The sequence below is a fragment of the Hyposmocoma kahamanoa genome, unplaced genomic scaffold (genome assembly GCF_003589595.1).
Source record: "Hyposmocoma kahamanoa isolate Upper Pololo Valley unplaced genomic scaffold, ASM358959v1 66, whole genome shotgun sequence".
In the NCBI taxonomy this organism is placed as follows: domain Eukaryota; kingdom Metazoa; phylum Arthropoda; class Insecta; order Lepidoptera; family Cosmopterigidae; genus Hyposmocoma; species Hyposmocoma kahamanoa.
Genome location: NW_020653854.1, coordinates 1,164,411 through 1,185,411, shown reverse-complemented (window position 1 = coordinate 1,185,411; position 21,001 = coordinate 1,164,411). Strand labels below are relative to the sequence as shown.

Here is a 21,001-nt window from a genome sequence, read left to right as displayed (position 1 = left end):
TCATTTTTATGTAGATACTAAAGCATTGTAGAATAAATTCGTGCAGTACAATAAAATAATATCAGTACTTAAAATGCTACAAATTGTAAGTAATTGTCGAGATTGACAAAAGGAATGTGCGTCGACTTAATTCGTCTTCCCAGATACTTCAATATACTTACGCACAAACAAATATGGCCTCGAAACAGCACGTCTATGTTTACCTCAACAGTACACGTAATTATTTTTATCAATGAACTTGACACGCGTGACCGCGTCGTTCCGCTACACTTTGCCTGCACCGCTGCGCTCGCGCCGATCTGTGGAACCTTAACGGTAACTAACCGTGAAACGTTTGTTTTTTTACTGATTTGGATACATTTTATTAAGTTTTCCCGTTGCTACATATTGGAAATGAAACTTATTTTTTCGGATCTAAGGGAGCCATCACACTTATCTACATGAAATAGCATTAAATCGATTAAAAAATGCTTTATATTCTTGTGTTAGGAGCGAAAAAGACGTTGCGCTTTTAGCGTCGGCGGCACGAGCGGAAGCGATACGTGCAACGTCATTTTCGTTCTTACCGCAGATTTTTCTGGCCGAATCAAGCCGTTAATTAGTGTGTTGACTCTCTAAGTCGCGTATGATGATTTTTTCAAACAAATCAACGTTTCGTGTTCTATGTAGTTCCCATGGACTCGACTAATTGTAGTAATTTTAATATTTATTTATTCGATATCGTGATGAAAACATACATATAAGTGTTTTATATATTTTTCTGTGAAAATACTCTACTAGTTTGTTATTATTATTTAAACAAAGATTGAAGTGTCTGTTGTCATGACAGGGCTACTCTCTGAACCAACTAATTAATAACAAAATTGTAGTAAGATTTTCTTCATGAAAAATAACTTACTACATTGTATTTTTACATTTCGAAATCTTTTCAAAGGTTTCTAGCTTTGGTTTCCTGTACAAAGCCGCGTGGTTAATTAGACGTTTGTCAACAATGGTTATGTTATAGTTGTCGAGTACACAACTTTTATTATAGAAAAAAAATGGATATCCCCTACATATTGTTCCTTACAACAGTATAGGCGTACTTACAACATTGAGTATATAACCAGAAATAGAGATGAAATGTCATTAAATTTGTTTGAAAACTATTCCGCCAAATCATTACGGAACCAACTGCGCTCCGATTAGCCATCCCGAATTCGAAACAATTGACGGGTGTCGTCAATTGTTTCACTTCAAATTGACCAGTTTAACTAAAAAAATTGCAAAATTACATATTTAATATTTGATTACCGATGAAATGTGATTCCGTTTGTTTTGTAATTAGATGTTTTGCTGTTTTTTTCACACCACCGGATGGAACAGCCACCATTGCTAGAGATATTATCATTATTACGATAAATACAGAATATATTTGGAATATACGGAGACGTACACACAGGCCAGTTGTTGGCGCTGTACTATTTCAGTTTTCTAATTTGTGATTTCAGCGCAAACGAGTTGATATTTAAAAGTGATATAACGCCCATTTGCCTGAAAAGTTGCCAGGAATGGATGGCCCTTATTTCGTGTCTGTGACTGATTATATACTCGACGATTTACAATTTTGTCAAAAAAGAGTTACATCATAGTTCATGACATTGGCAATCGAACTATGTCATACAACATATTGACGTTCATAACGTTCAGTCATATGCTGAGTGAACGCTCTGTCACTGCCGGGACAAAGACCTTTCATTTTTCCTTTTGAATTTAATCTATATTTCGTCATATAATAAGCAGACGATTTGTGTCATATAAAGGTGTTCACTATCAACAAAGCCTTCCTTGAAGCCTTTCCAACCTCAAAATAATATGATTTTCTTGTCTTTATAACAGAATATTGATCTAACTGATCAATAAATTTGTATTGAACGTCAGGATGTTTTACTACCATGGTATTAAATCATTTTGTGAAGTTGCATTTATTTTACAAGTAAGCTGTCGATGGTCACGAATGACCGTCGTCATTTGCATGGAAAAATAACCTTTCCGGTGGTAAGCTTCGATTTTGCTGGTACTATATATATATATTTATGTTGTCAGTATTCTAAGTTACATCTTATAGTGTTATACTGGATGAAATGTCATATTAACTGAGCACTAGAAATAATCTAAAAATAATGTATTTTGAACCGTAGAAATTGTCTTTAATAGTCTCGGTACGCCATAGGATATAAAAGTATTTTGTCGCATCTAAATCGCAAACATTTGTTTTTACAAACAAACTAACAACGTTTCGATCCCTTTACAGGTCTCACGGTCACTACTGACTGAGATGGTAGTCATCCACAGTTATGTCTAATATTAATGCAAATTACCCAATTTTTCATTAAAGTTACAAAAGTTATTAATTACCTAATCTCCTTATTTTTAATTTTCATCTCCTATGTGTAACAATCGTGAAAATCTAAGAACTCGATATGTACTAACGAATTTTTAAAGGCTTTAGTCATAATAATTTTTGGTGTCGTTCCAACTTTATGCGTTATAAAAAAAAACACTAATTCGGTTTTTTTAATGTTATAATACCAACAATAAAGCAATCTTAACCATCAATTTACTTCTTATCTAAGGACAGATATCGTAATTTATGAAAAACAATAGTAGGTACGGTGGGCCTCGCTTACACACTCTTGTTGGTGATACCTCCTCCATTTCTCACAATCATTACCAGGTCTTGTCTTCTTACATCCGCTCACCTTGACCATCCCTTTTATGAGCTCATCGAATGATATTCTCCGTTTTCCCATGTTTCTCTTTCCTACTATCTTCGCCTTATTTGTAAATTCGATACGTAGCCAATATCCAAACGTTCCCCACTTTAATAGATACATTGTGTTGGTCAAAAAGCCCGTGAGGTATCAAGTGTAAATGAAGTATTATAAAAAAATAGATTCAATCAAATATATATTTGCCATGTTAATCTACAATCTTTCGCCACGTGTCGGATAATTTTACAATCCCCCGTTCATAAAAATTCCTATCGTTGATGGTCTTTTCGTTACCAAGGTCAAACAAGTGGAAATCTATGGAAATGAGAGTTAAATGAGATAACACATCACAACCTAACTGCAATAGTTTTAAGATAGCTTTGTAGAGTTGTTTGTGGTTTGGCATTATCCTGATGAAATGAGACAATGTGTTGTAAAGGACACATCAGTTTTAGTTTTTCATGACTTGTAAACTAAAACTTACCCGCCTATTCTTAAAATGCGCGCTAAACTTTTAAGTTTATAATGACCATAGACATTATAATATTTCAAAAGAAAAAAGTTATTTTTTATTTAAAGTTAGATAGTGGCAAAAACCGCACGGACTTTTTTGCCAACTCATTATTAAATTCTATTTGCTTTTTGCATATGACTATAAAGTGTCATACATAACTCATAACTTTTTTCAAATTACATGTAAAAAAACTCTCAAAGCCTTTACGATGAAGTTCTTGCATTAATTTATATTAAGAGTACAGTGATTCACACCTGATAGCCATCAATTTGGTACAAAAGACATTATCTCACAGCGTCCGGGTCACGGGAAAATTTGAAGATTAACAAAAAACGACAAATGGGCGTTGGAGTACCTTGAGTTGCGTCTCAACAAGGTGACAAAATAACATCGCGTAATTTGTTACTCAAGGCAGTTTGTTTGTAAGGGAATCCGAAATGCTTACAAGGATACAGGGTGTCCTTAGATACGCGACGTGACAAAGTAACCGGAAGCCCATTTTTGTGTGAAAATCCCGAATACAACTCGATAAGCCAATGCTATTGTTGTTGACAACCGTGACGCGATTGCGTTGGCCAATCTGAAGACGCATAAAGATAATACCAAGCTAATGACAATACCAAGATTGTCATGTATCATCATTTCTTAAATCTAGTAGCGGACTTACATTGTCGAGATAATGGAGAAACTATTAAAAATACCTAAGTACCCACCTACTCAAACAATAAACATTGACAACAAAACGTATTATTAAATAATAGCTAGTTCAAGAATCAGCATTATTTTTCATCATAATAGTTACTTTTGTAGGCGTAGCGTAGAAGCATACATTTTATTTTTATAGAATCTTTAGCACGTGGTTTTGTTGAATGGCCATGGTGAGCGAATCATTTGATAATGTAATGACCAGATTCCGGTGTTAAAACTGAATCTGAACACAAAGGCATAGTGCCACCTCGTAGCATATATGTACACGCACACATGAATGCTCTCATACTTACCTAGGTACATACTTCATACATATTTTTTTTAGAATTAAATTTGAAAGGACCTAAGCCTGAAATAATAATGATACATAAGCAGTAAGCTCAGGGCAATCTGTATCATCGTCATCACTCGGCGGCAGTCCATCTACGACATCTAATGACGTATTCCTGTGTTATTGATTGTGTATGAATGAGGTTAATAACACTTCGACTAATTACAACACACGAAGACCAATAATGGAATAGAATGGTCCGAAAACAGGCAATTATAAGTTGTTTCCAAATTTCCTGCTCCACAGATTCTCGAAGTGATTTCGTAGTGCACGCAAGCCTCCAAAGTCTTCACAGACCTCTTCAAATTAATTTCTCTAGTCTTATTGTCTATAAAAACATTAAATGCAATGCAAACAAAAAATACACGAAAGCAAGAAGGCCTTAGCCCAAATAATAAATATGGAGGGTTGGATGGAAGGACAAAAAAGACCTTAAAGCAGACCAAACCCTTTTAAGTACTTTAGCATTTAATTACTGTTATAGGTAACGAAATCGTTAAACAGCCACATGGTTGCTAAAGTGGTGTTTGGAAAGGCATAAAGTTCTTAATTATGTTTTTATTAACGTCGATAATTGATTTAGATGATTTGGTGGGCTTATTTAGGTAGGCATTGACCTTATTTATGACAGAAAGACATTAATTGGTAATAAAATTAAAGCTTAATGCGAAACGAAAATTCAACTGTTGGTAAATCCAAGGCAACAATCATACGGTATGGTACTCGTATTATGGATGCTTGGGAGAACAGAGCAAGTGAAAAATCTGCTGTTTCATAACATTCTCGTTTGGTGGGCAAATTTACGATAAAAATACTCCATCATTGTCAACTCGACCTCCTCTAAGAAGAGGCTTTAGATCCTAGTTCTCCTAACTTTGCCAAAGCGAGTTAAGGACGTAATAGATTTTAATGTGAACTTCTTCACGAAGTTTTTAGCGACAAGTATTGCCTTTATAAACATTCCCAAATGTCAAAAAAGGAAATTCGAACTATCAATTAAGGTTGCAATTTCCAACTACCAACACTACCTGTCAAACGCTTTGCCGTTACTATTTTAGATAAACGAAATAATAAACAAAATAACAGACAAACAAATTACGTTTTCGTTGCATAAAAAGTTAGTAATCGGTCGTGCGTGAATTTCCTTTAAATATTTAGTTAACGATTAAGTGATGGAAGTATCTAAGTTATTAAAGCAAATACCAAATAAGTGCTTAGCTTAATTATTAAATGAATTTTCTTTGTTACAGCACCCGAAGTGACTCGTGGCGAAGATTTTGGATATGATGGCAATATAGGTATAGTATGCAGCATAAGTTAAACATGACACGGAACATAAGAAACATTCCAGTTGAATAAAATTCTTTCAATAAAAGACGAAAGAAAAACTATTTCTTTCGTCTTTTATTGAAAGAATTTTATGAATGCTAAACTGCATTCATCATCATCATCATGATCAAACCATTAAGGTGAGATCCGGTTGGGACTTTACAAGACTCCCAAGGTCTAAGAACCTATTTGGTGGTCATTACGATGTTTTCCTTCGTCGATAGCAAGCAAGAAATATTTCTACTAGGCGTTCACAAATATACGTAATTTACAAATTGAAGTAATAGGTACATGCCACAGGATTTGAACCATCGAATTCTCTTTTCAGAAGCAAATTTTCTCCCACTGGGTTACTGGGTTTTAAAGATTTTAAATGAGTAACAATGATATAACCAAAGAAACAATAAATATATGTTAAAATACATGTAAGAAAGTAGGATTCATATTCGTTTAAACAGAAAATAGTCACAGAAAGAATATAAACCAGCAATACTTCTTATAACATCATAATATGACCGTTTTGCTAACAAGAGATGAAGCGTATCCCCATTATCGTCTTTTTCGGGTGCTAGTTGATATTGGGAATTCAGATTCGTTATCAACACGGACATGTTCGTTGCTAGGTGCACTAAAATTATCAGTATCTATTATTAGATACGTGTTCCATTATGGTGGGCAAAGGTCACGAAGCTCCACTTGCCATGCACCTAAAAACCTCATTCGCCTCCTCCGCACTAGAATCTTTATATGCTCGTTTATTGTTGCTACTTTTAATATGAACTTTTTAAGAACATCCCCAATCTGATTGAAATATGCACGACTAGATCTGCCTCTTGACACGTTTCCATCCTTTCTGCATAACCAAACCATCGAAGCAATCCCCTTTTCTATCTTGGGGGTCTACCCCTTTCTCTGTCCGAAACAATTACTATTAAATAAGCCAATTTGATTTCCAAATTTCCAGATTTTGGATTTCCAAAGACAATGTCATATATGAAGCTTCATTCGCGTCATTGTTTCGGAAGGATGTCGAACACTGCATCATCTTTCACATCAAAACGCTCTCCTATTTCTAGTACCTTAGTTACTTTGCTTAGATATACCTAACATATATTTTAGGTCCATCGCACTGGGGCGAACGATATCGCGAGTGTACCGGCAAGCACCAGAGCCCCATCAACATTAACGTACTTCAAGTGAAGCAAGTCTCCCTACCTGACATCGTTTTCATCGGATTTGATGACCCCATTGACGACGTCCATGTCACCAATAATGGTCATACCGGTGAGTGATTATTTATAGAAGAAGTAGACACACGAGTTGTAAATTGTGGTAGAATGTATCCGATATACATTGTCATTTAGGTACGTTATTTTTACGTAAACTAGATGTCTATGGAAAAATAATCAGTCATCAAGACCTTACCTTGTTGGTCTATTATATTATATTAACTACCTATATTATACTTAATAGGCTAATCCAATTCTACCATAAAGAGATGTATTTGTTGCTTCTCTTCCTCGTGCTGGTGTAAATAAGGTGTGACATTTTCGATGCATGTTGTCGGTAGCATTACCGCGAATGATTATACACATCGATAACAATGAAGTGTTGCTATGTACCTTTTTTGTTTAGTGTACCTACACAATAATTTTGCATCTATCACATTTTGTGAAATTACAATTTTTTTTATACTCAGGCTTAGAATAATAACGCATAGAATGATAGTTTCATATCAAACGAACTGTCACAAGTGAGGCAAAAATCAAATTCATGAAGGCTAGTTTTAGTAGTAGGTTAATTTTCGGTTTTAGTGAATATTTATATAAAAACACAAGTTGAAACGCCTTACTTCCTTGTGGAATGTGATGTTAGTATCTATTTTATGTTTGTCTGACGTATTTTTACATTCATTTACCGCACATTTCGTCATTTTTAGCTAAAATTCTTGATCTGTTCGCGGTGCAAGTTGACCTTGAGCACTGAAGGCCCGTCCGCTCGTGTAGGCCCTTTTGGCGCGCTTCAATTTGCCTCACTTAGCGTGTGCGGGTTAGGTTTCTATGCGTTATTATTCTAAGTACTCAGGTATAAAAAAAAATTTTGAAACTGAAGTACAATATATGTAGGTTGCTTCGGTTACGCAAAATTATATAGAACCAGTGGATATACATTTGATAAATTGTTATCATTTCATCCATTGGATAAGACCTAGAAACATTTTGATGTCTGAAATCTTTCCAGTGCTAATAGAGGTGCAAAATGAACCCCACCCGCGTGTTCGTGGGGGGCCCCTGGAAGGGGACTACGTCTTCAGCCAGATGCACTTCCACTGGGGGGACAACGACACCTTCGGCTCCGAGGATAAGATTAATCATCGAAGGTACAGTGATACGTATGCTTAATTCTAAATTCCACAAGTTTGTATATTTGCTCAAATTTTGTGTGACTCGTCTGCCGTTTATATTTGTCAACTTCTAACTACATACTCGACAAGCTCGAGACGATTAACAGATGAAAATGTCAGTCGTGTTTTGTGACTCTCTCGACAACTGATTTTGCAGATTAACATATTCCAAGTACTCTTCAGTGCCAACCGACGTCGAGTCGTGTTTTGCGTTACCTATATTATTTATTAACTGATACACAACACTACATTCTAGTATAAATAACTTGTCTTATGGGAATTGGAAATAACGACGGTACCACAAACACCCATTCCAGAGACAATATAGAAAAGTTAGTTTCTACATTGACTCGGCCGAGGATCTAACCCGTGAGATGAGATGGCGATCATGAAAACCGGTGTGCAAGCCGCTCGACCACTGTGGCTCACTATCTTTATTCAGCGTCTTTGAGTTCCCAATACGATACCACATTAACTTTTTCCCAATAAATTCGACGGAAAACGTATTTACCCTTGCTTCTCTTTCGCTTGTAGAGCTTCCCATCTGTTTCTAAGAAAACAGTCAGATGCCCAAAATCTTTCCCCACGGTTCTAAATTGTCTACAATAAGTTTACCTTTATGGTGTAGATACAAACCGAAACTCCGTCTGATGATCTGCCACATGGAAAGTGTTTACCTCGATTACAGACGTTCGCCATATTAAAGATGTACTTCAACTTAGGTAATGTCGCCATGCGTTGCCAACCGTAGGACATAATATCTTAAGATCTAATCTGTGTTTGTGATTCCGTTGTGTGTCTCTACCCTTTACCCCGAAAGACAGCAGTGCAGCAACGTTAAAACCTACTAAAGACAGTTTTATATTAGGTTATAATTATGAAAATCAACCTCATTTTCAAAGAATCAAAGATACACTTTCGATTATATCAGACTATAATAAAGTGCATATTAAATTCAGAGTTTTTAGCGAATTTTCGAATACTGAGCGCTCAGATTACAGCGCTTATTTCTTTGCCTGTAATGCTTATTTCACTGCCATTTTCCCCAATTTTCAAATTGAATAGAAGATAGACGCTTTGGAAATGTGGTGCTGGATAAGAATGCTTATTGTACCTATCGTAGACAGAGTTTCGTACCAAACTCTGCACAGTCTGACAACTCTGTATCAAACAGCATTTTTCTGTTCTTTCTAGTCGTAGCAAAATATTAAAGCGTTCAATATTTATTTTTACAGTTTCCCCATGGAGCTTCACATGGTTTTCTATAAAGAAGAATATCATAATCCAAAAGAAGCCATACTGCATAGTGACGGGCTTACAGTTCTCGCATTTTTCTATGAGGTATTTACCTACTACTTTATTAATAATTGCGTTAGTACGGTACGCGAATGTACCTATAACATATTGCAAGATAACACAAGGACATAGGGAAATGTTATAAAGAAATGTAGAATACCGACAATTAATTACGTATTACTGTCAACATACGTGGTGTATTATAAATGTAAATAACAGCTTTTCCTTAAATAGTCTGCATTATTATTTTAAATGTAACACCTAAATATTCACTTTTTATCATATCAAGTGACGGGACGAACAAGTCGCGCTCCTCGTGGTAAGCTGCACGCCTGTCCATAACAGTTGCAGTGCCACTCAGAGCTTGAAATCGCAAAGATCTGAGGGGCATTGCCACTGCGTCCGTCATCCTGAGACATAAGTTGACAAGTCTCATGTGCCTGTAATTTCACCAGCACCCTTACCCTTCGAAACCGGAACACAATAATACTGACGTTACTGCTTGGTGGCAGTATTTCCCTGGACAAACACTTTCACAAGGAGCTCTATTGCTACTATAAATTAAAATTAGTTTAAATAAAAGAACCCAAACCTTGGCGAACGCGTTAGCAGTCTTTGGGAGTCGCTACATTTATTTTCATGTAATAAGAGCGAAAATGACATGCGTTTCGCGTTGATGGTCCTACTCGTACCTGTAGTGAAACGCACAACATCTATTTCATGGACATAGAGGTTTTTCTAAGCAACATTAATTAGTGTCCCTTTGTCAACATGTTCGTAATGAACGTTTTTGATAACCGACAATTTCACGTCAAAATGTCAAACGACATGTCGGCTAGCATTATCTGTGTCGGTTCTAACAAGGTCAACCGGCTAACTTATTTGCCAATGAATATATCTTTAGAAATAGGTGTTGTAGTGTTGTAGGTGATTACCTGAAGGTAAGTGCGATGTTGTGGAAATTTCGGGTGTGTAATGATCGATATAATAACAAATCATCTAATGTCATTCGATGTACCTAATGATATTTAACACAATTTCAAAAGATGTCATTACTCATGTAGTATAACAACAAAAGCTATAATTTCCGTTTTTGTTTTATTAAAAAGGAAGGTGCGCATTTGATCTCCACCTCACCTGATGAAAAGTGATGATGAGGGCGATGATGTAGCATGCACACCTAAATAATGCCTATTCACTCTCGCCTTGAAAAGGTCCAAGTTATAGCGTTCCGGGAATACGTCCGCAGGCGGGGAATTCCACTCTCTAGCCGCTCGCTATATATGTACGTGGAAGTGAAACGCTTCGTGCGAATCATGGGAATAGCCACAACATAGGGGTGGAATCCTAGCCCACGTGTAGTCCCCCGATGATGAAAAGGGGAAGGCGGTATCAAATTATGTAATTCCATCGCACACTCTCCTTGATATATCCTGTAGAATACCGACAAGCTGGCAACTCTACGGCGGTGTTCAAGGCCCTGCAGCTTCGCTTCAACTAATTTCTAGTCACCTATAAGCCTCTTGCCACGCTTGTCGATTGAATCCAAGGTGGCCAGTTGGAATTTAGCAGAGCCATCCCATAAGTGACAGCAGTACTCCATACATGACAGGACTTGTGCTTGGTACCTACAGCTGAAGCAACTGTCCCGGCATGAATGTATAATAAACATATTTTGTATAAAAAAATGAGGTATAATGATTAGCTAATAAAATGAATGACTAATAAGTTTTACGAAGACGCGCCTAATTTAACAATGTTTGATGGCGCTTTGATCAAAGTTTCTTCGCTCACACGGCTCGCGCATCATTATAGGTACGTTCGGCTGCAGGGCACCGCTCTCATCTAAGGAGAGAACTAAGACACTTTTTGTTGGGGATTTCAAACATTGTCAAGGGTTGTGAATCCACGTCACGATGTTTTTCTTCATTATTGTTAGCGAGAGGTATATTGCTACCAAACATTCACTAATGTATCTACGCAACTTTAAAATGAATGTCGTAGTTACATGCCACTACAGAGACACAAACCGTCAACCTCTCAACTGAGAAGCACACATTCTCCCACTGCCAAACATTAAAGAAAAATCAATTTGTAAGGTATTTAAAACTCTTAATGGTATCATTAGGCTATTTATTTATAGGAACCAAAAGTAATAGCTTGGCCAAAAAGTCCGTGCGGTATTTGCCACTAGCTAATAAATACCTTTTTGGAATGTTATATTGTCTATGGTCATTTTAAAAATAGGCGGGCAAGTGTTAAGTTTATAATTTCATGAAAAACGCTCAGAACTGGTGAATTGTAAGGGTGTCGTATATAATATATTATAATATTTCACTTGTTTCGGACATTACAAAACTTTTTGAATGGACATGATTTTAATAACGATTTTACATGTAGAGAGAAATTCTAAAATTACCCGAACGATGCCAAAAGATTGTAGACCAGAATGCCAATATCCAATTGAAGTTTGATATTTTTTAAATGTTTTCCATTTAGTTCAGGTATCTATTAAGGTAATAATTATAAGTAACTTTGTTGTGATACTGTTACAAATGGCGGCTCTGTAGAATGTCTGCAAATCGTGTGACGTGTTACCAACTTCATATTTTTACGCTTCAAAATTTACGCTGTTTAATATGTTTTGATGCTCCCCTGTCACAATTTTTGTTTAATTTCACTTATTGTCCACTGTCCTCGTCGCCACTGTGAGATTTGAATATAATAGGGATTAAAGTATGAAATTGCCGATTTGTACTGAAAATCTAAATTGTTTATTTTTTAAATTTTTAACAAATTTATTTAATCAAAATAGTTGCCATTATTATCTATACATTGCTGCCATCTAATGGGAAGGTTATTAATGCCTTTGCGATAGAACTCCGACGATCTAGACTGCACAAACTGTGTGAAAGCATTTTGTACTGCCTCCTGGGAAGAAAACTTCTTGTCACGTAGATAATTGTCCAAATCACGAAAAAAATGGTAGTCCGTTGGAGCAAGGTCTGGTGAATACGGAGGATGACGAATGGTTTCTAACTGCAGTTCCTGAAGGGTCAAAATGGTTTCTCGTGCTGTGTGAGGTCTCGCGTTGTCGTGGAGCAATAATGGTGAAGATCGATTCATGAGTCGTAAACGTTAACCCCTAATATTTGATATTAGGTTTTATTTATGCGATACGTACAAAACGCGGTCGAGTCCGTTGACATAGAGAGTGAGCGAGCGAGACATCAACTTAACTTCATTTTAGGGCGCGTTCCCACAGGTACTTAATACTTAGTTCTTTTTCACATGTATTAATAGCTATTCTATAATTTCCAGCTGGACCGTCACTTCCACCCCGCTTACGACGAAATAACCTCAGCTCTAAGCAACGTGACTGAAGCTCATTCCACCGTCATAATGAGCAACCCCTTCTCCTTCCTCAACATCCTGCCGTACGACCTGAGACGTTACTTCACGTACCGTGGTTCGCTAACTACGCCACCGTGTTCTGAAGTTGTCATTTGGCTCGATTTCGAACAGCCAATCAGATTGACGCATGACCAGGTAATAATATATCACTATACATTTTCTCCTATTAGATTTATATTAGAGAATACGACTATTCACATTTCGAGTGAAGCTTAGCAAGTCTAAACTCATTTAGTGTACCAAACTTCAAAATAATCTTTATTTCATAGGTAAGCATTATTTCACGTGGAATCGGGACAATGGTTAAACTCTACCGCTCATTCGTAACGCAGATTCCCCTGAGAAGAATGAGCAAGAAACTCTAGGGGTTGCTCTTTGTAAATAACATTTACAATATTTTTTATTTTTATTTTTAAACATCAGAGATCGAGACTACATCCATGAGCTAAACGGGTTATTACCAGGAATTTTTGTCATCCAAATATGCAGAAGTTGCATAATAACCTTTAGTACAAAGTTTTTGTTTCACTATAGTTTTAAGCCTCGTGAATGGCAAATTTTGTATATCAACCGGAATCTTGTTGTTGAAGCGTATACATTGCCCCTTAAATGATTTTTTGACTTTGTGAAGACTACTATCAAGAACAGCTAGTTTATTTTTATTCCTCGTATTAATGTTATGTCTGTCACTATTTTTCATAAAGAGATTACTATTCCTCTTAACTTAAATTACATTTTCATAAATATACTGTGAGGTTGTAAGAATGTTAATTTCCTTAAACTTATCTCTCAAAGACTAGACCCTGGGGCCCAGATTGTAAATTGCCCTAACCGCACGTTTCTGCAGGACAAAGATTCTATTGATATCGGCGGCCTTACCCCAAAGCAAAATGCCATATGTGTTAATAGCCGTAATATTGTAAGGTTTTCCGAGAAAAATTAACTTCAGTTCGTGATATGCATATTTTTAAATTCCGAACGCCTAGAATTTAGTTGAAAGCAAACATTTTTTGAAATCTCATAAAAACAAATTTTTATGAACAGATCGACGCATTCCGTGAGCTCCGTTCAGAGTACGGCAACATCCGGCACAACTTCCGACCGATACAGCCTATCGGCGACCGCGTCGTCTTCTACAACATCGACAATAACTATTTCGTATACAACGAACTGGACGAGCCTGAGACCACCACAATGAAACCGAGCAGGAGGAAAAAAGATCGTAAAAACCATAGCTTTAGACTTAGTTGTAGTTTTAGTATTGTATTGTTTATGCTGTTTTTAACTAGCATATACCAATAGTTAGGGTGCCTTCAAATTAGAAGTGCTGCAGCAAGTGAACTAAAGCCGGGTTTTCACAATACGAGTACAGTCGGACCGAATCCTCTCGGATGATGACTCGGACGCGGTTCTATTATTGCGAGTATAATCATTTTATGAACACAACATAGCACCAACTAAGAAAAAGTGGAATGAATGTGACTTTATGAGGTTTTAAAAGTGTTTTTACCTTTCTTTCCTACTTCTCGGATAAATTCATTTAAAGCACTCATTTGGTCACGTCTTTAAGTCCACCTTTCTGGTCCAAACTTTTCTCTTAAATTTTTTTCCCTTCCATGATTTTGTACTTCAGCCATTAACATATCTGCTACAATTCATATACCTCGCAGCACCAGATCAGTCGTTAGCATCTTGATTGTGAACCAAAAGCCGAGTGGACGCCTATACGATCTAACAACTCGTACTCAGTCCGCGAGCATTCGTGTAGTGAAAACCCAGCTTAAAAATTACATTAAGCGATACAGATGCGTGGCTGTTGCATCACTGCAGCGCTCCAAACAAGCGACATAGACATTGGGGACATGATTTTGAGGTTTAATTGATTCCTTTACATGCCAGATTAATGAAAGTGTTGATTTCCATCTCTTAATCAAATAATTGGTTCTATAGTAGTGTTTAAAATAATATTTTGATAAAATTGAACTAAGTACACTTATAGTAAGTGAAGTTAGCATAAATCCATCTAAAGTGCATAATTGATATTAAGTCTTTATTACAAATATCGTCATCAACAAGTATTCACATTTACTGTTGTGAGTCTTAATACAGTGCAGGGTCTTTGTCACTCAAGACTACTCATTCAAGATTGATTATGTACTCCCGAACATATAATTCTCGAGCCACCATGCTTTTTTATTCTTAAAGCACTAGAATATAAAAATATTCTTATCATCGAAGAAAAGTTTCCTCCAGTTTTACAAATTCAAATTTTCAACAAACTTTCAAAATTGCATAATAGTTTTTGATCAATCAAACATTGTTAAGCTTAGGGCATTAGATACTCAAAATGCAAGGTGGGTCGAATTATCCGGGAATGTACATTTATACAGGACCGCTGTGACCCACTTAGGAGCTAGTTATAATTAAGGGTAAAGGGTTTATGAAAAAGAACAGTTGTTGTATACAAATTAGAATTATTCTGATATGGCTTTCATTTATATTAATAATGTAGTTGTTGCTTATGTAACCACAACTCATTTACATTAAAAAAAACTTCAGTTCATAATTTCTTTTGACAATAAAAACTGTTATAATGAGTAAAATTAGACTGATTATTAAAAGTTATTATTGCAAATTGTACTATATTTCATATTCGCCCTGTGATATTACGATAGTGTGACATAATAAAATATTATTTTAATAAACGACATTTTACTTCATTGTCTTTATTTCAGTTACTTTTCACTTGAGATAACCACACATTAAAATAATAATATCAAAATCACTGACGTTACAATTGACTATCCTTTTTTTTTCAAAACAGAGTAAATGACAGTTCAATTCGCAATTACTTCCTAGATAATTATTCTAGCGACTGAATTTCTTTTACTTAAAATAATGGTTAAAAAACTGTGAAACAAAAATAGACGACATCTTGAAAGAATACAATCGTACTTCTGTACTTCATAAATTGTTTTCGACACCAGTGGGCCATCTATCAAAATAAGAATACACACGATAATACAATTATATTATGAATTAGAACATCAAAACATTCACTACTCCAGGGTTTCTGCAAAATTTTATCTCCCATTACAATCTTCAGACAAATATTATTTAAAATTTTACGAAACATGGCAACCACCATTTTACTCCATGTTGGAGAAAAATGTATACTTAACTTTTTACAGAAAGTTTAATTAGGTACTCAAAAAGTAACACGTATGTAAAGAAATCACCACATACTTAAGTGATATTAATATTCATATTATATTAAAGATAAATGCCTTTACTAACAATTATCACTGTAGTGCACTTCAACAACTAATTATAAATTGGATGCTCATCACTTTAATATATTTTAAGCTATGAATCAATCATCATCAGTAGATCTGTTTTCATTCATAGTAACCATGGCTCCTAAATTATCCTCCGCACCTTGTTTCAATCTCTCCCAAATCAACTCGGCTATGGCCTTTTGTGTTCGCCTTTCTAGCTTCTCTAGTTTTTTAGCTACATCCCTTTTAAGGTCCCAGTCTGGTTTCCTAGGTGCTAAACTTGATATGTCTAAGTCTTGTAGAACCACCTGAAAAATTATAACAACTTTTGTAACAACAAGACAACAAAACATGCTTAGTTGTGGAATATGTTTTATTGCAAATATCATTCTGAGCGTATTCTTAGGCTGCTATATATGCAATTGCATGTAGTCAAATGCAAGCAGTTATTTCCGCACGCCTAGTTCAGGAGCTCAGTGTATTTGTTGATGTGACATGGAAGTAGTTAATACTTGTAGTTTGTCTGTGTATTCAGAACATTTATGACTCCAAATGCTGACTTCTATACTCTGCAGTGGAAATAGCGATAAAAATGCTAATAAAGGTGCCATTACAAAAGAATATTTTAAGAATTAAGAAATTATTAAATAAATCCGTGTAAGTTTCTAAGGGTCGTATTCTAGAACTCTACTCAATGTTCAAGTCAGGATTGCACTGGAAACACAAGCACTGGAAATACGACCCTAATGGCAGGGACTTGAGTATGATTTCGAGTGCTTTAAACCATACTCAAATCCTGACTTGAGCATTGAGTAGAGTTCTAGAATACGACCCTTAAACCTTCAAGTAATTGTTACCTTTTGCCATTACTACCAAAAGTCAAGTTGTATCTGACATAAAAAAAAATATTCAAATGTCAATTAAAAAACAAAGCAAAACTTTAGATTTTTGGACTATTGTTCACATTGTCTGTAGCCGTAACTGGCAGTCCATCTGTTAGCAGCCTTAAAGATTGATATCATTGCTATGCCTAGCTATACTTAGCTACTATAAAATACTTATATATAAAAAATGTTTTTGTTGCTTTTGATAATGTAGAAAAAATGTAACAAAAATATGTGACTGTCTAGTAGAGCCAGTGGTCATAGTAGCGAATCGCAACAGTTGCTACAAATCTCTTTTGTATATATTTTATGGTCTCTTTAAGTTTTACTTTTATATTTAAATTCTAAATTTAAATGTGATTGTTTTTGGCGCTTTTTATTGACTGTTGTTTTGCTGTTTTGCTTTGCTAGCTATTTATACATATTTTATAATAAAAATTAATAAACTGTAAGTACGCTTGCTTGGCCTTGCTCACTCATTGTTAGCATCCACCCTTTAACCCATTGATACAGTCCGCTACAGTCATACTCGTGATAAGAAAGAACTTAATAAAAGTGATATTTAAAGTTACTAATAAAATGTTGGTCCCCGTGTAAAATGTGTGCATTCATTCAACTGCCTCTGTGCTGGCCTGTGATGCAGAGATCCCGGTTTTTTTTTTAAATTTTAAGTGCGCATTTGACCTCCATCTCACCTGATGGAAAGTGACGACGATGGAGCATGCACACCTAAAAAATGCCTATTCACTCTCGCCTTGAAAAGGTCCAAGTTATAACATTCAGGACTCAAATCTGCAGGTAGGGAATTCCACTCCATAGCCATTCGCCATTTAAATGTGGAAGTGCAATGCTTCATGCGAATCTTTGGAATATCCACAACATAGGGGTGGTACCCAAGCCTACGACTGGTCCCCTGATGATGGAAAGGGGGAGGCGGAATTAAATCGTGTAATTCCGTCACACTCTCCGTGATACATCCTGAAAAATACCAATAAGCAGGTAACTCTACGGAGGTGTTCAAGGCTCTGCATCTTCGCCTTCACCAATTCTAAGTCACTAATAAGCCTCTCTGCAAGGTTGTTGATTGAATCCAAGGTGGCCAGTTGATATGTAGCAGAGCCATCCCAAAGGTGGCAGCAGTACTCCATGCACACCCGGACTTGTGCTTGGTACAGCTGGAGCAACTGTCCAGGTATAAGATAACGCCTCACCCTAGAAATGATGCCAAGCTTCCTTACTGCATTCTTTAGGATACAATGTATTTGCCAAAGTTCACATTGGACGACAGGTCTATTCCAAGTAGCTGGAGACGGTCTGCTATCGGTATGGACACATCACGAAAAGTCGGAGTCAGATAAAAGGACTCCGTTTTGTGGAGAATAGACATACCTGAGTTTTGGTAGCTTTAAATTTAAGAAGATTGGCATCGCCCTAATCGGAGACTGCCATAACTTACTAAATAAATAAATGTACTTGTCCAATCCAAACTGCTAACAATAGACTCTCGACAAGACTGGATTTCCTCTCCACTGACCCTTGCATTGGTGAAGTACCTATCTACAACTGTGCTGTCATCAGCATACACAAAAGTACCTGGAATTAACATATCTTTGATATGCAGCAGAAAGAGATTCCCGGGTCGGGAGAAATATTTGTATGGCCTACATTTATTTATGTCATGACCTTGGATGTTGTTTGTGGTTTTCTGTGTGTGGCCATGGCACGCGCGATACAGGGTTTCCCTAGTGTGGGGCTATGAGTGTGTGCTTTATTCAATTGGAAAGAATAGGGCAGCAACTTATTTAGCTGTCAATGTTTGTTACCCTAAGTACAATCACTATGGTGGCACTTTTTTCTTGCATTGTGTAGATAAAAAGATTGTTCAGAAGTTAGAGGTTTACCTTTTCCTTGCCAGCTTCTAACAAGTCTTTGACTTCCTCGTCAACAGAGACAGGTAGCGCATCTTCCAATTTGGCTTCTTGCAGACCCTCATCTTGTGGTTTGTAACTTCTAAACTTGGGCCTAGAACATATGCAAAGTGCTCAATAAATAAATTATAATAAAATAAATTAGTTACTAATAACCTCGCAGGACTATAGTACTAACAACATAAACAACTTTCATTCCACGACTTAATTAATAATTAAATTTACCAAAAATCAACTTTTAAGGTTTTGTTAAACAATCTGTAAAATTTTAAATTTGTATTTGGTAGGAAGTCCTATAAAAAAAGCTGTATGTATGAAATAAATAAATAAAATAAATAAAAAATAAAGTTCAAACATGCAAGTGTTTTTCTCAAGAAACTCCACCCTAGCTCCTGCATTTTGCAAAGGACCTCTATTTACGCATTTTCTTTTGTTGCCTCACAGAGTTAGCAGTTTATTGCACAGTGTGTGCGTGTGCATTATTGTTATTTTTGTATTAAAGTAAAATCTGATTGATTATTATGTCATAGAACAAAAGCTGTTGTCTATGATGTTAGTAATGAGTCCTGTGAGGTTATTACTGTTTTACACATAAACCTGTAGTCTCTCCTTACCCTAGTGTGTGAAAACTATCTATATTGAATCAAAACTTTGAACCATACAGAGGATTTGTTACATAATATGAACTTTTGTCATAATATTTGCGATATTCTACGAAGTAAACATAACATAACCTCACATTATTCGTGTCTGATCCATCATGTTTACTTACTTTGGTAGCGGTACAGCTTCTATAGGTGTGTTTGAAGAAGCACTTTCCTCACTCGGATTCTTCCGTTTGAGGTTTTTAAGCCGCTCTTTCCTTTTAAGAGCCTGTTCTTCTAAACTGCCAATACTTTCTTGCGTATCCATTATAACCATGACCAATATAACACAGCTGATGACTTTTTCTACAAAATTTTCAAACTTGTTTGATTATAGTTGTTTTTAAAGTTATTTCTTAATAATTTCCGATATTAAGAAAACTATAGCTCTCAACTTCAACTTCAACTTTTGTATCTATGGCTCCACATTTTTTAAAATAATATTTATTTACTGACATGAGGACAAGACAAGTGTTTTTTTAGTTTTCGTCGGAAAACTTTTTAATGGCTTGACCCATTTGCTTGACCTGCTAGCATAATGGTTAGTGTTTGTGCTACTGCAGAATGAAAAACTTGACTTTTGAAAATTATTTTTTTTTCTGGAATGTTTCCATTAATGTAATGGGAAATTAAAAAGGATTTTATGAATGCTTAAAATGGATATATAAAGTGAATATTATTGTCTGTATACGAAAGTATAGCCCGACCATAGCGTAAAAAACTAAGATAAAAGTTGAATTTATTTATTTAATTTTCTGTATCTTTTTGTGGTCTGGTCTATTTTTCCGTTTTGCAAGTTTTTTGATGACTTGTATTACCCTTGCTTTTATTTACCAAGAAAAAGACACAATTCTAACTTTATTTTTGGTTAAAATAATAGTTGCTCAATAAAAAAACGAGCAGTCATTTGTCCAATTGCAAACTAACTAATAGATGTCGTTACTTGTAGCATAAGATAGTAATTTGGTTTATTACTTCTTTGACATTTTTGAGAAAATTCTGTATTACTTAGATAAATACTTATAGATCTTTCGATTTATCGTCTTATGCGTTTTATATACTATACGTCTATTTCGTTATTTTCGGCTGATAGATGGACTTTACCTACTACTTAGTACTTATTTAAGTTTTAGTGGAGTACCTCGTTACGGTAGAGAATTAAACAACTTTAATTACATACAGGATTTCTTTATTTATAAATGTCAGTATACTTACTTAATTACTAATTATTTACAATGTTGATTCCATTTTTGATAAACTTGGCTTGAACTCTATATTTTGTATTATTGGGTTCCCGCTCAATGCCGCAACTATAACCACTATTTATACTTATAAATATAAAAAATATGCTATATTTATGTATATAAATAGTTAACATAAAAATTGATGAATATATACAAATTTATCTATAGATACGCGACGCAGCTATTATATAAATTAATTTCAGTAAATGAGCGCAAAAGTAGCACTTAACAATTAAATTAAATTGTTGATAGTATGTAGTTTACATTTGGAGTT

The 21,001-nt window shown here is 35.5% G+C and overlaps 2 protein-coding genes across 2 annotated transcripts; one reads left to right on the top strand and one right to left on the bottom strand.

Annotated features, from left to right (window-relative positions):
• Window positions 1–254: 254 nt before the first annotated feature.
• On the top strand, window positions 255–14,624 carry LOC113231833 (putative carbonic anhydrase 3; the record flags this gene model as incomplete). The annotated part of the gene is made up of 7 exons (XM_026466366.1): window positions 255–315; window positions 5,557–5,604; window positions 6,755–6,919; window positions 7,877–8,015; window positions 9,275–9,380; window positions 12,657–12,884; window positions 13,794–14,624. Coding segments are annotated over 7 exons (1,005 nt in total), but the record flags the coding sequence as incomplete, so codon positions are not given.
• Window positions 14,625–15,871: 1,247 nt separating this feature from the next.
• LOC113231620 (coiled-coil domain-containing protein 12) lies at window positions 15,872–19,760 on the bottom strand. Its single transcript, XM_026466028.1, has 3 exons — window positions 19,612–19,760; window positions 18,813–18,933; window positions 15,872–16,335 (listed from the first exon to the last, which is right to left on the bottom strand). The coding sequence occupies exons 1-3, from the start codon at window positions 19,758–19,760 to the stop codon at window positions 16,123–16,125; spliced, it is 483 nt and encodes a 160-aa protein (XP_026321813.1). The 3' UTR covers window positions 15,872–16,122.
• Window positions 19,761–21,001: the final 1,241 nt, after the last annotated feature.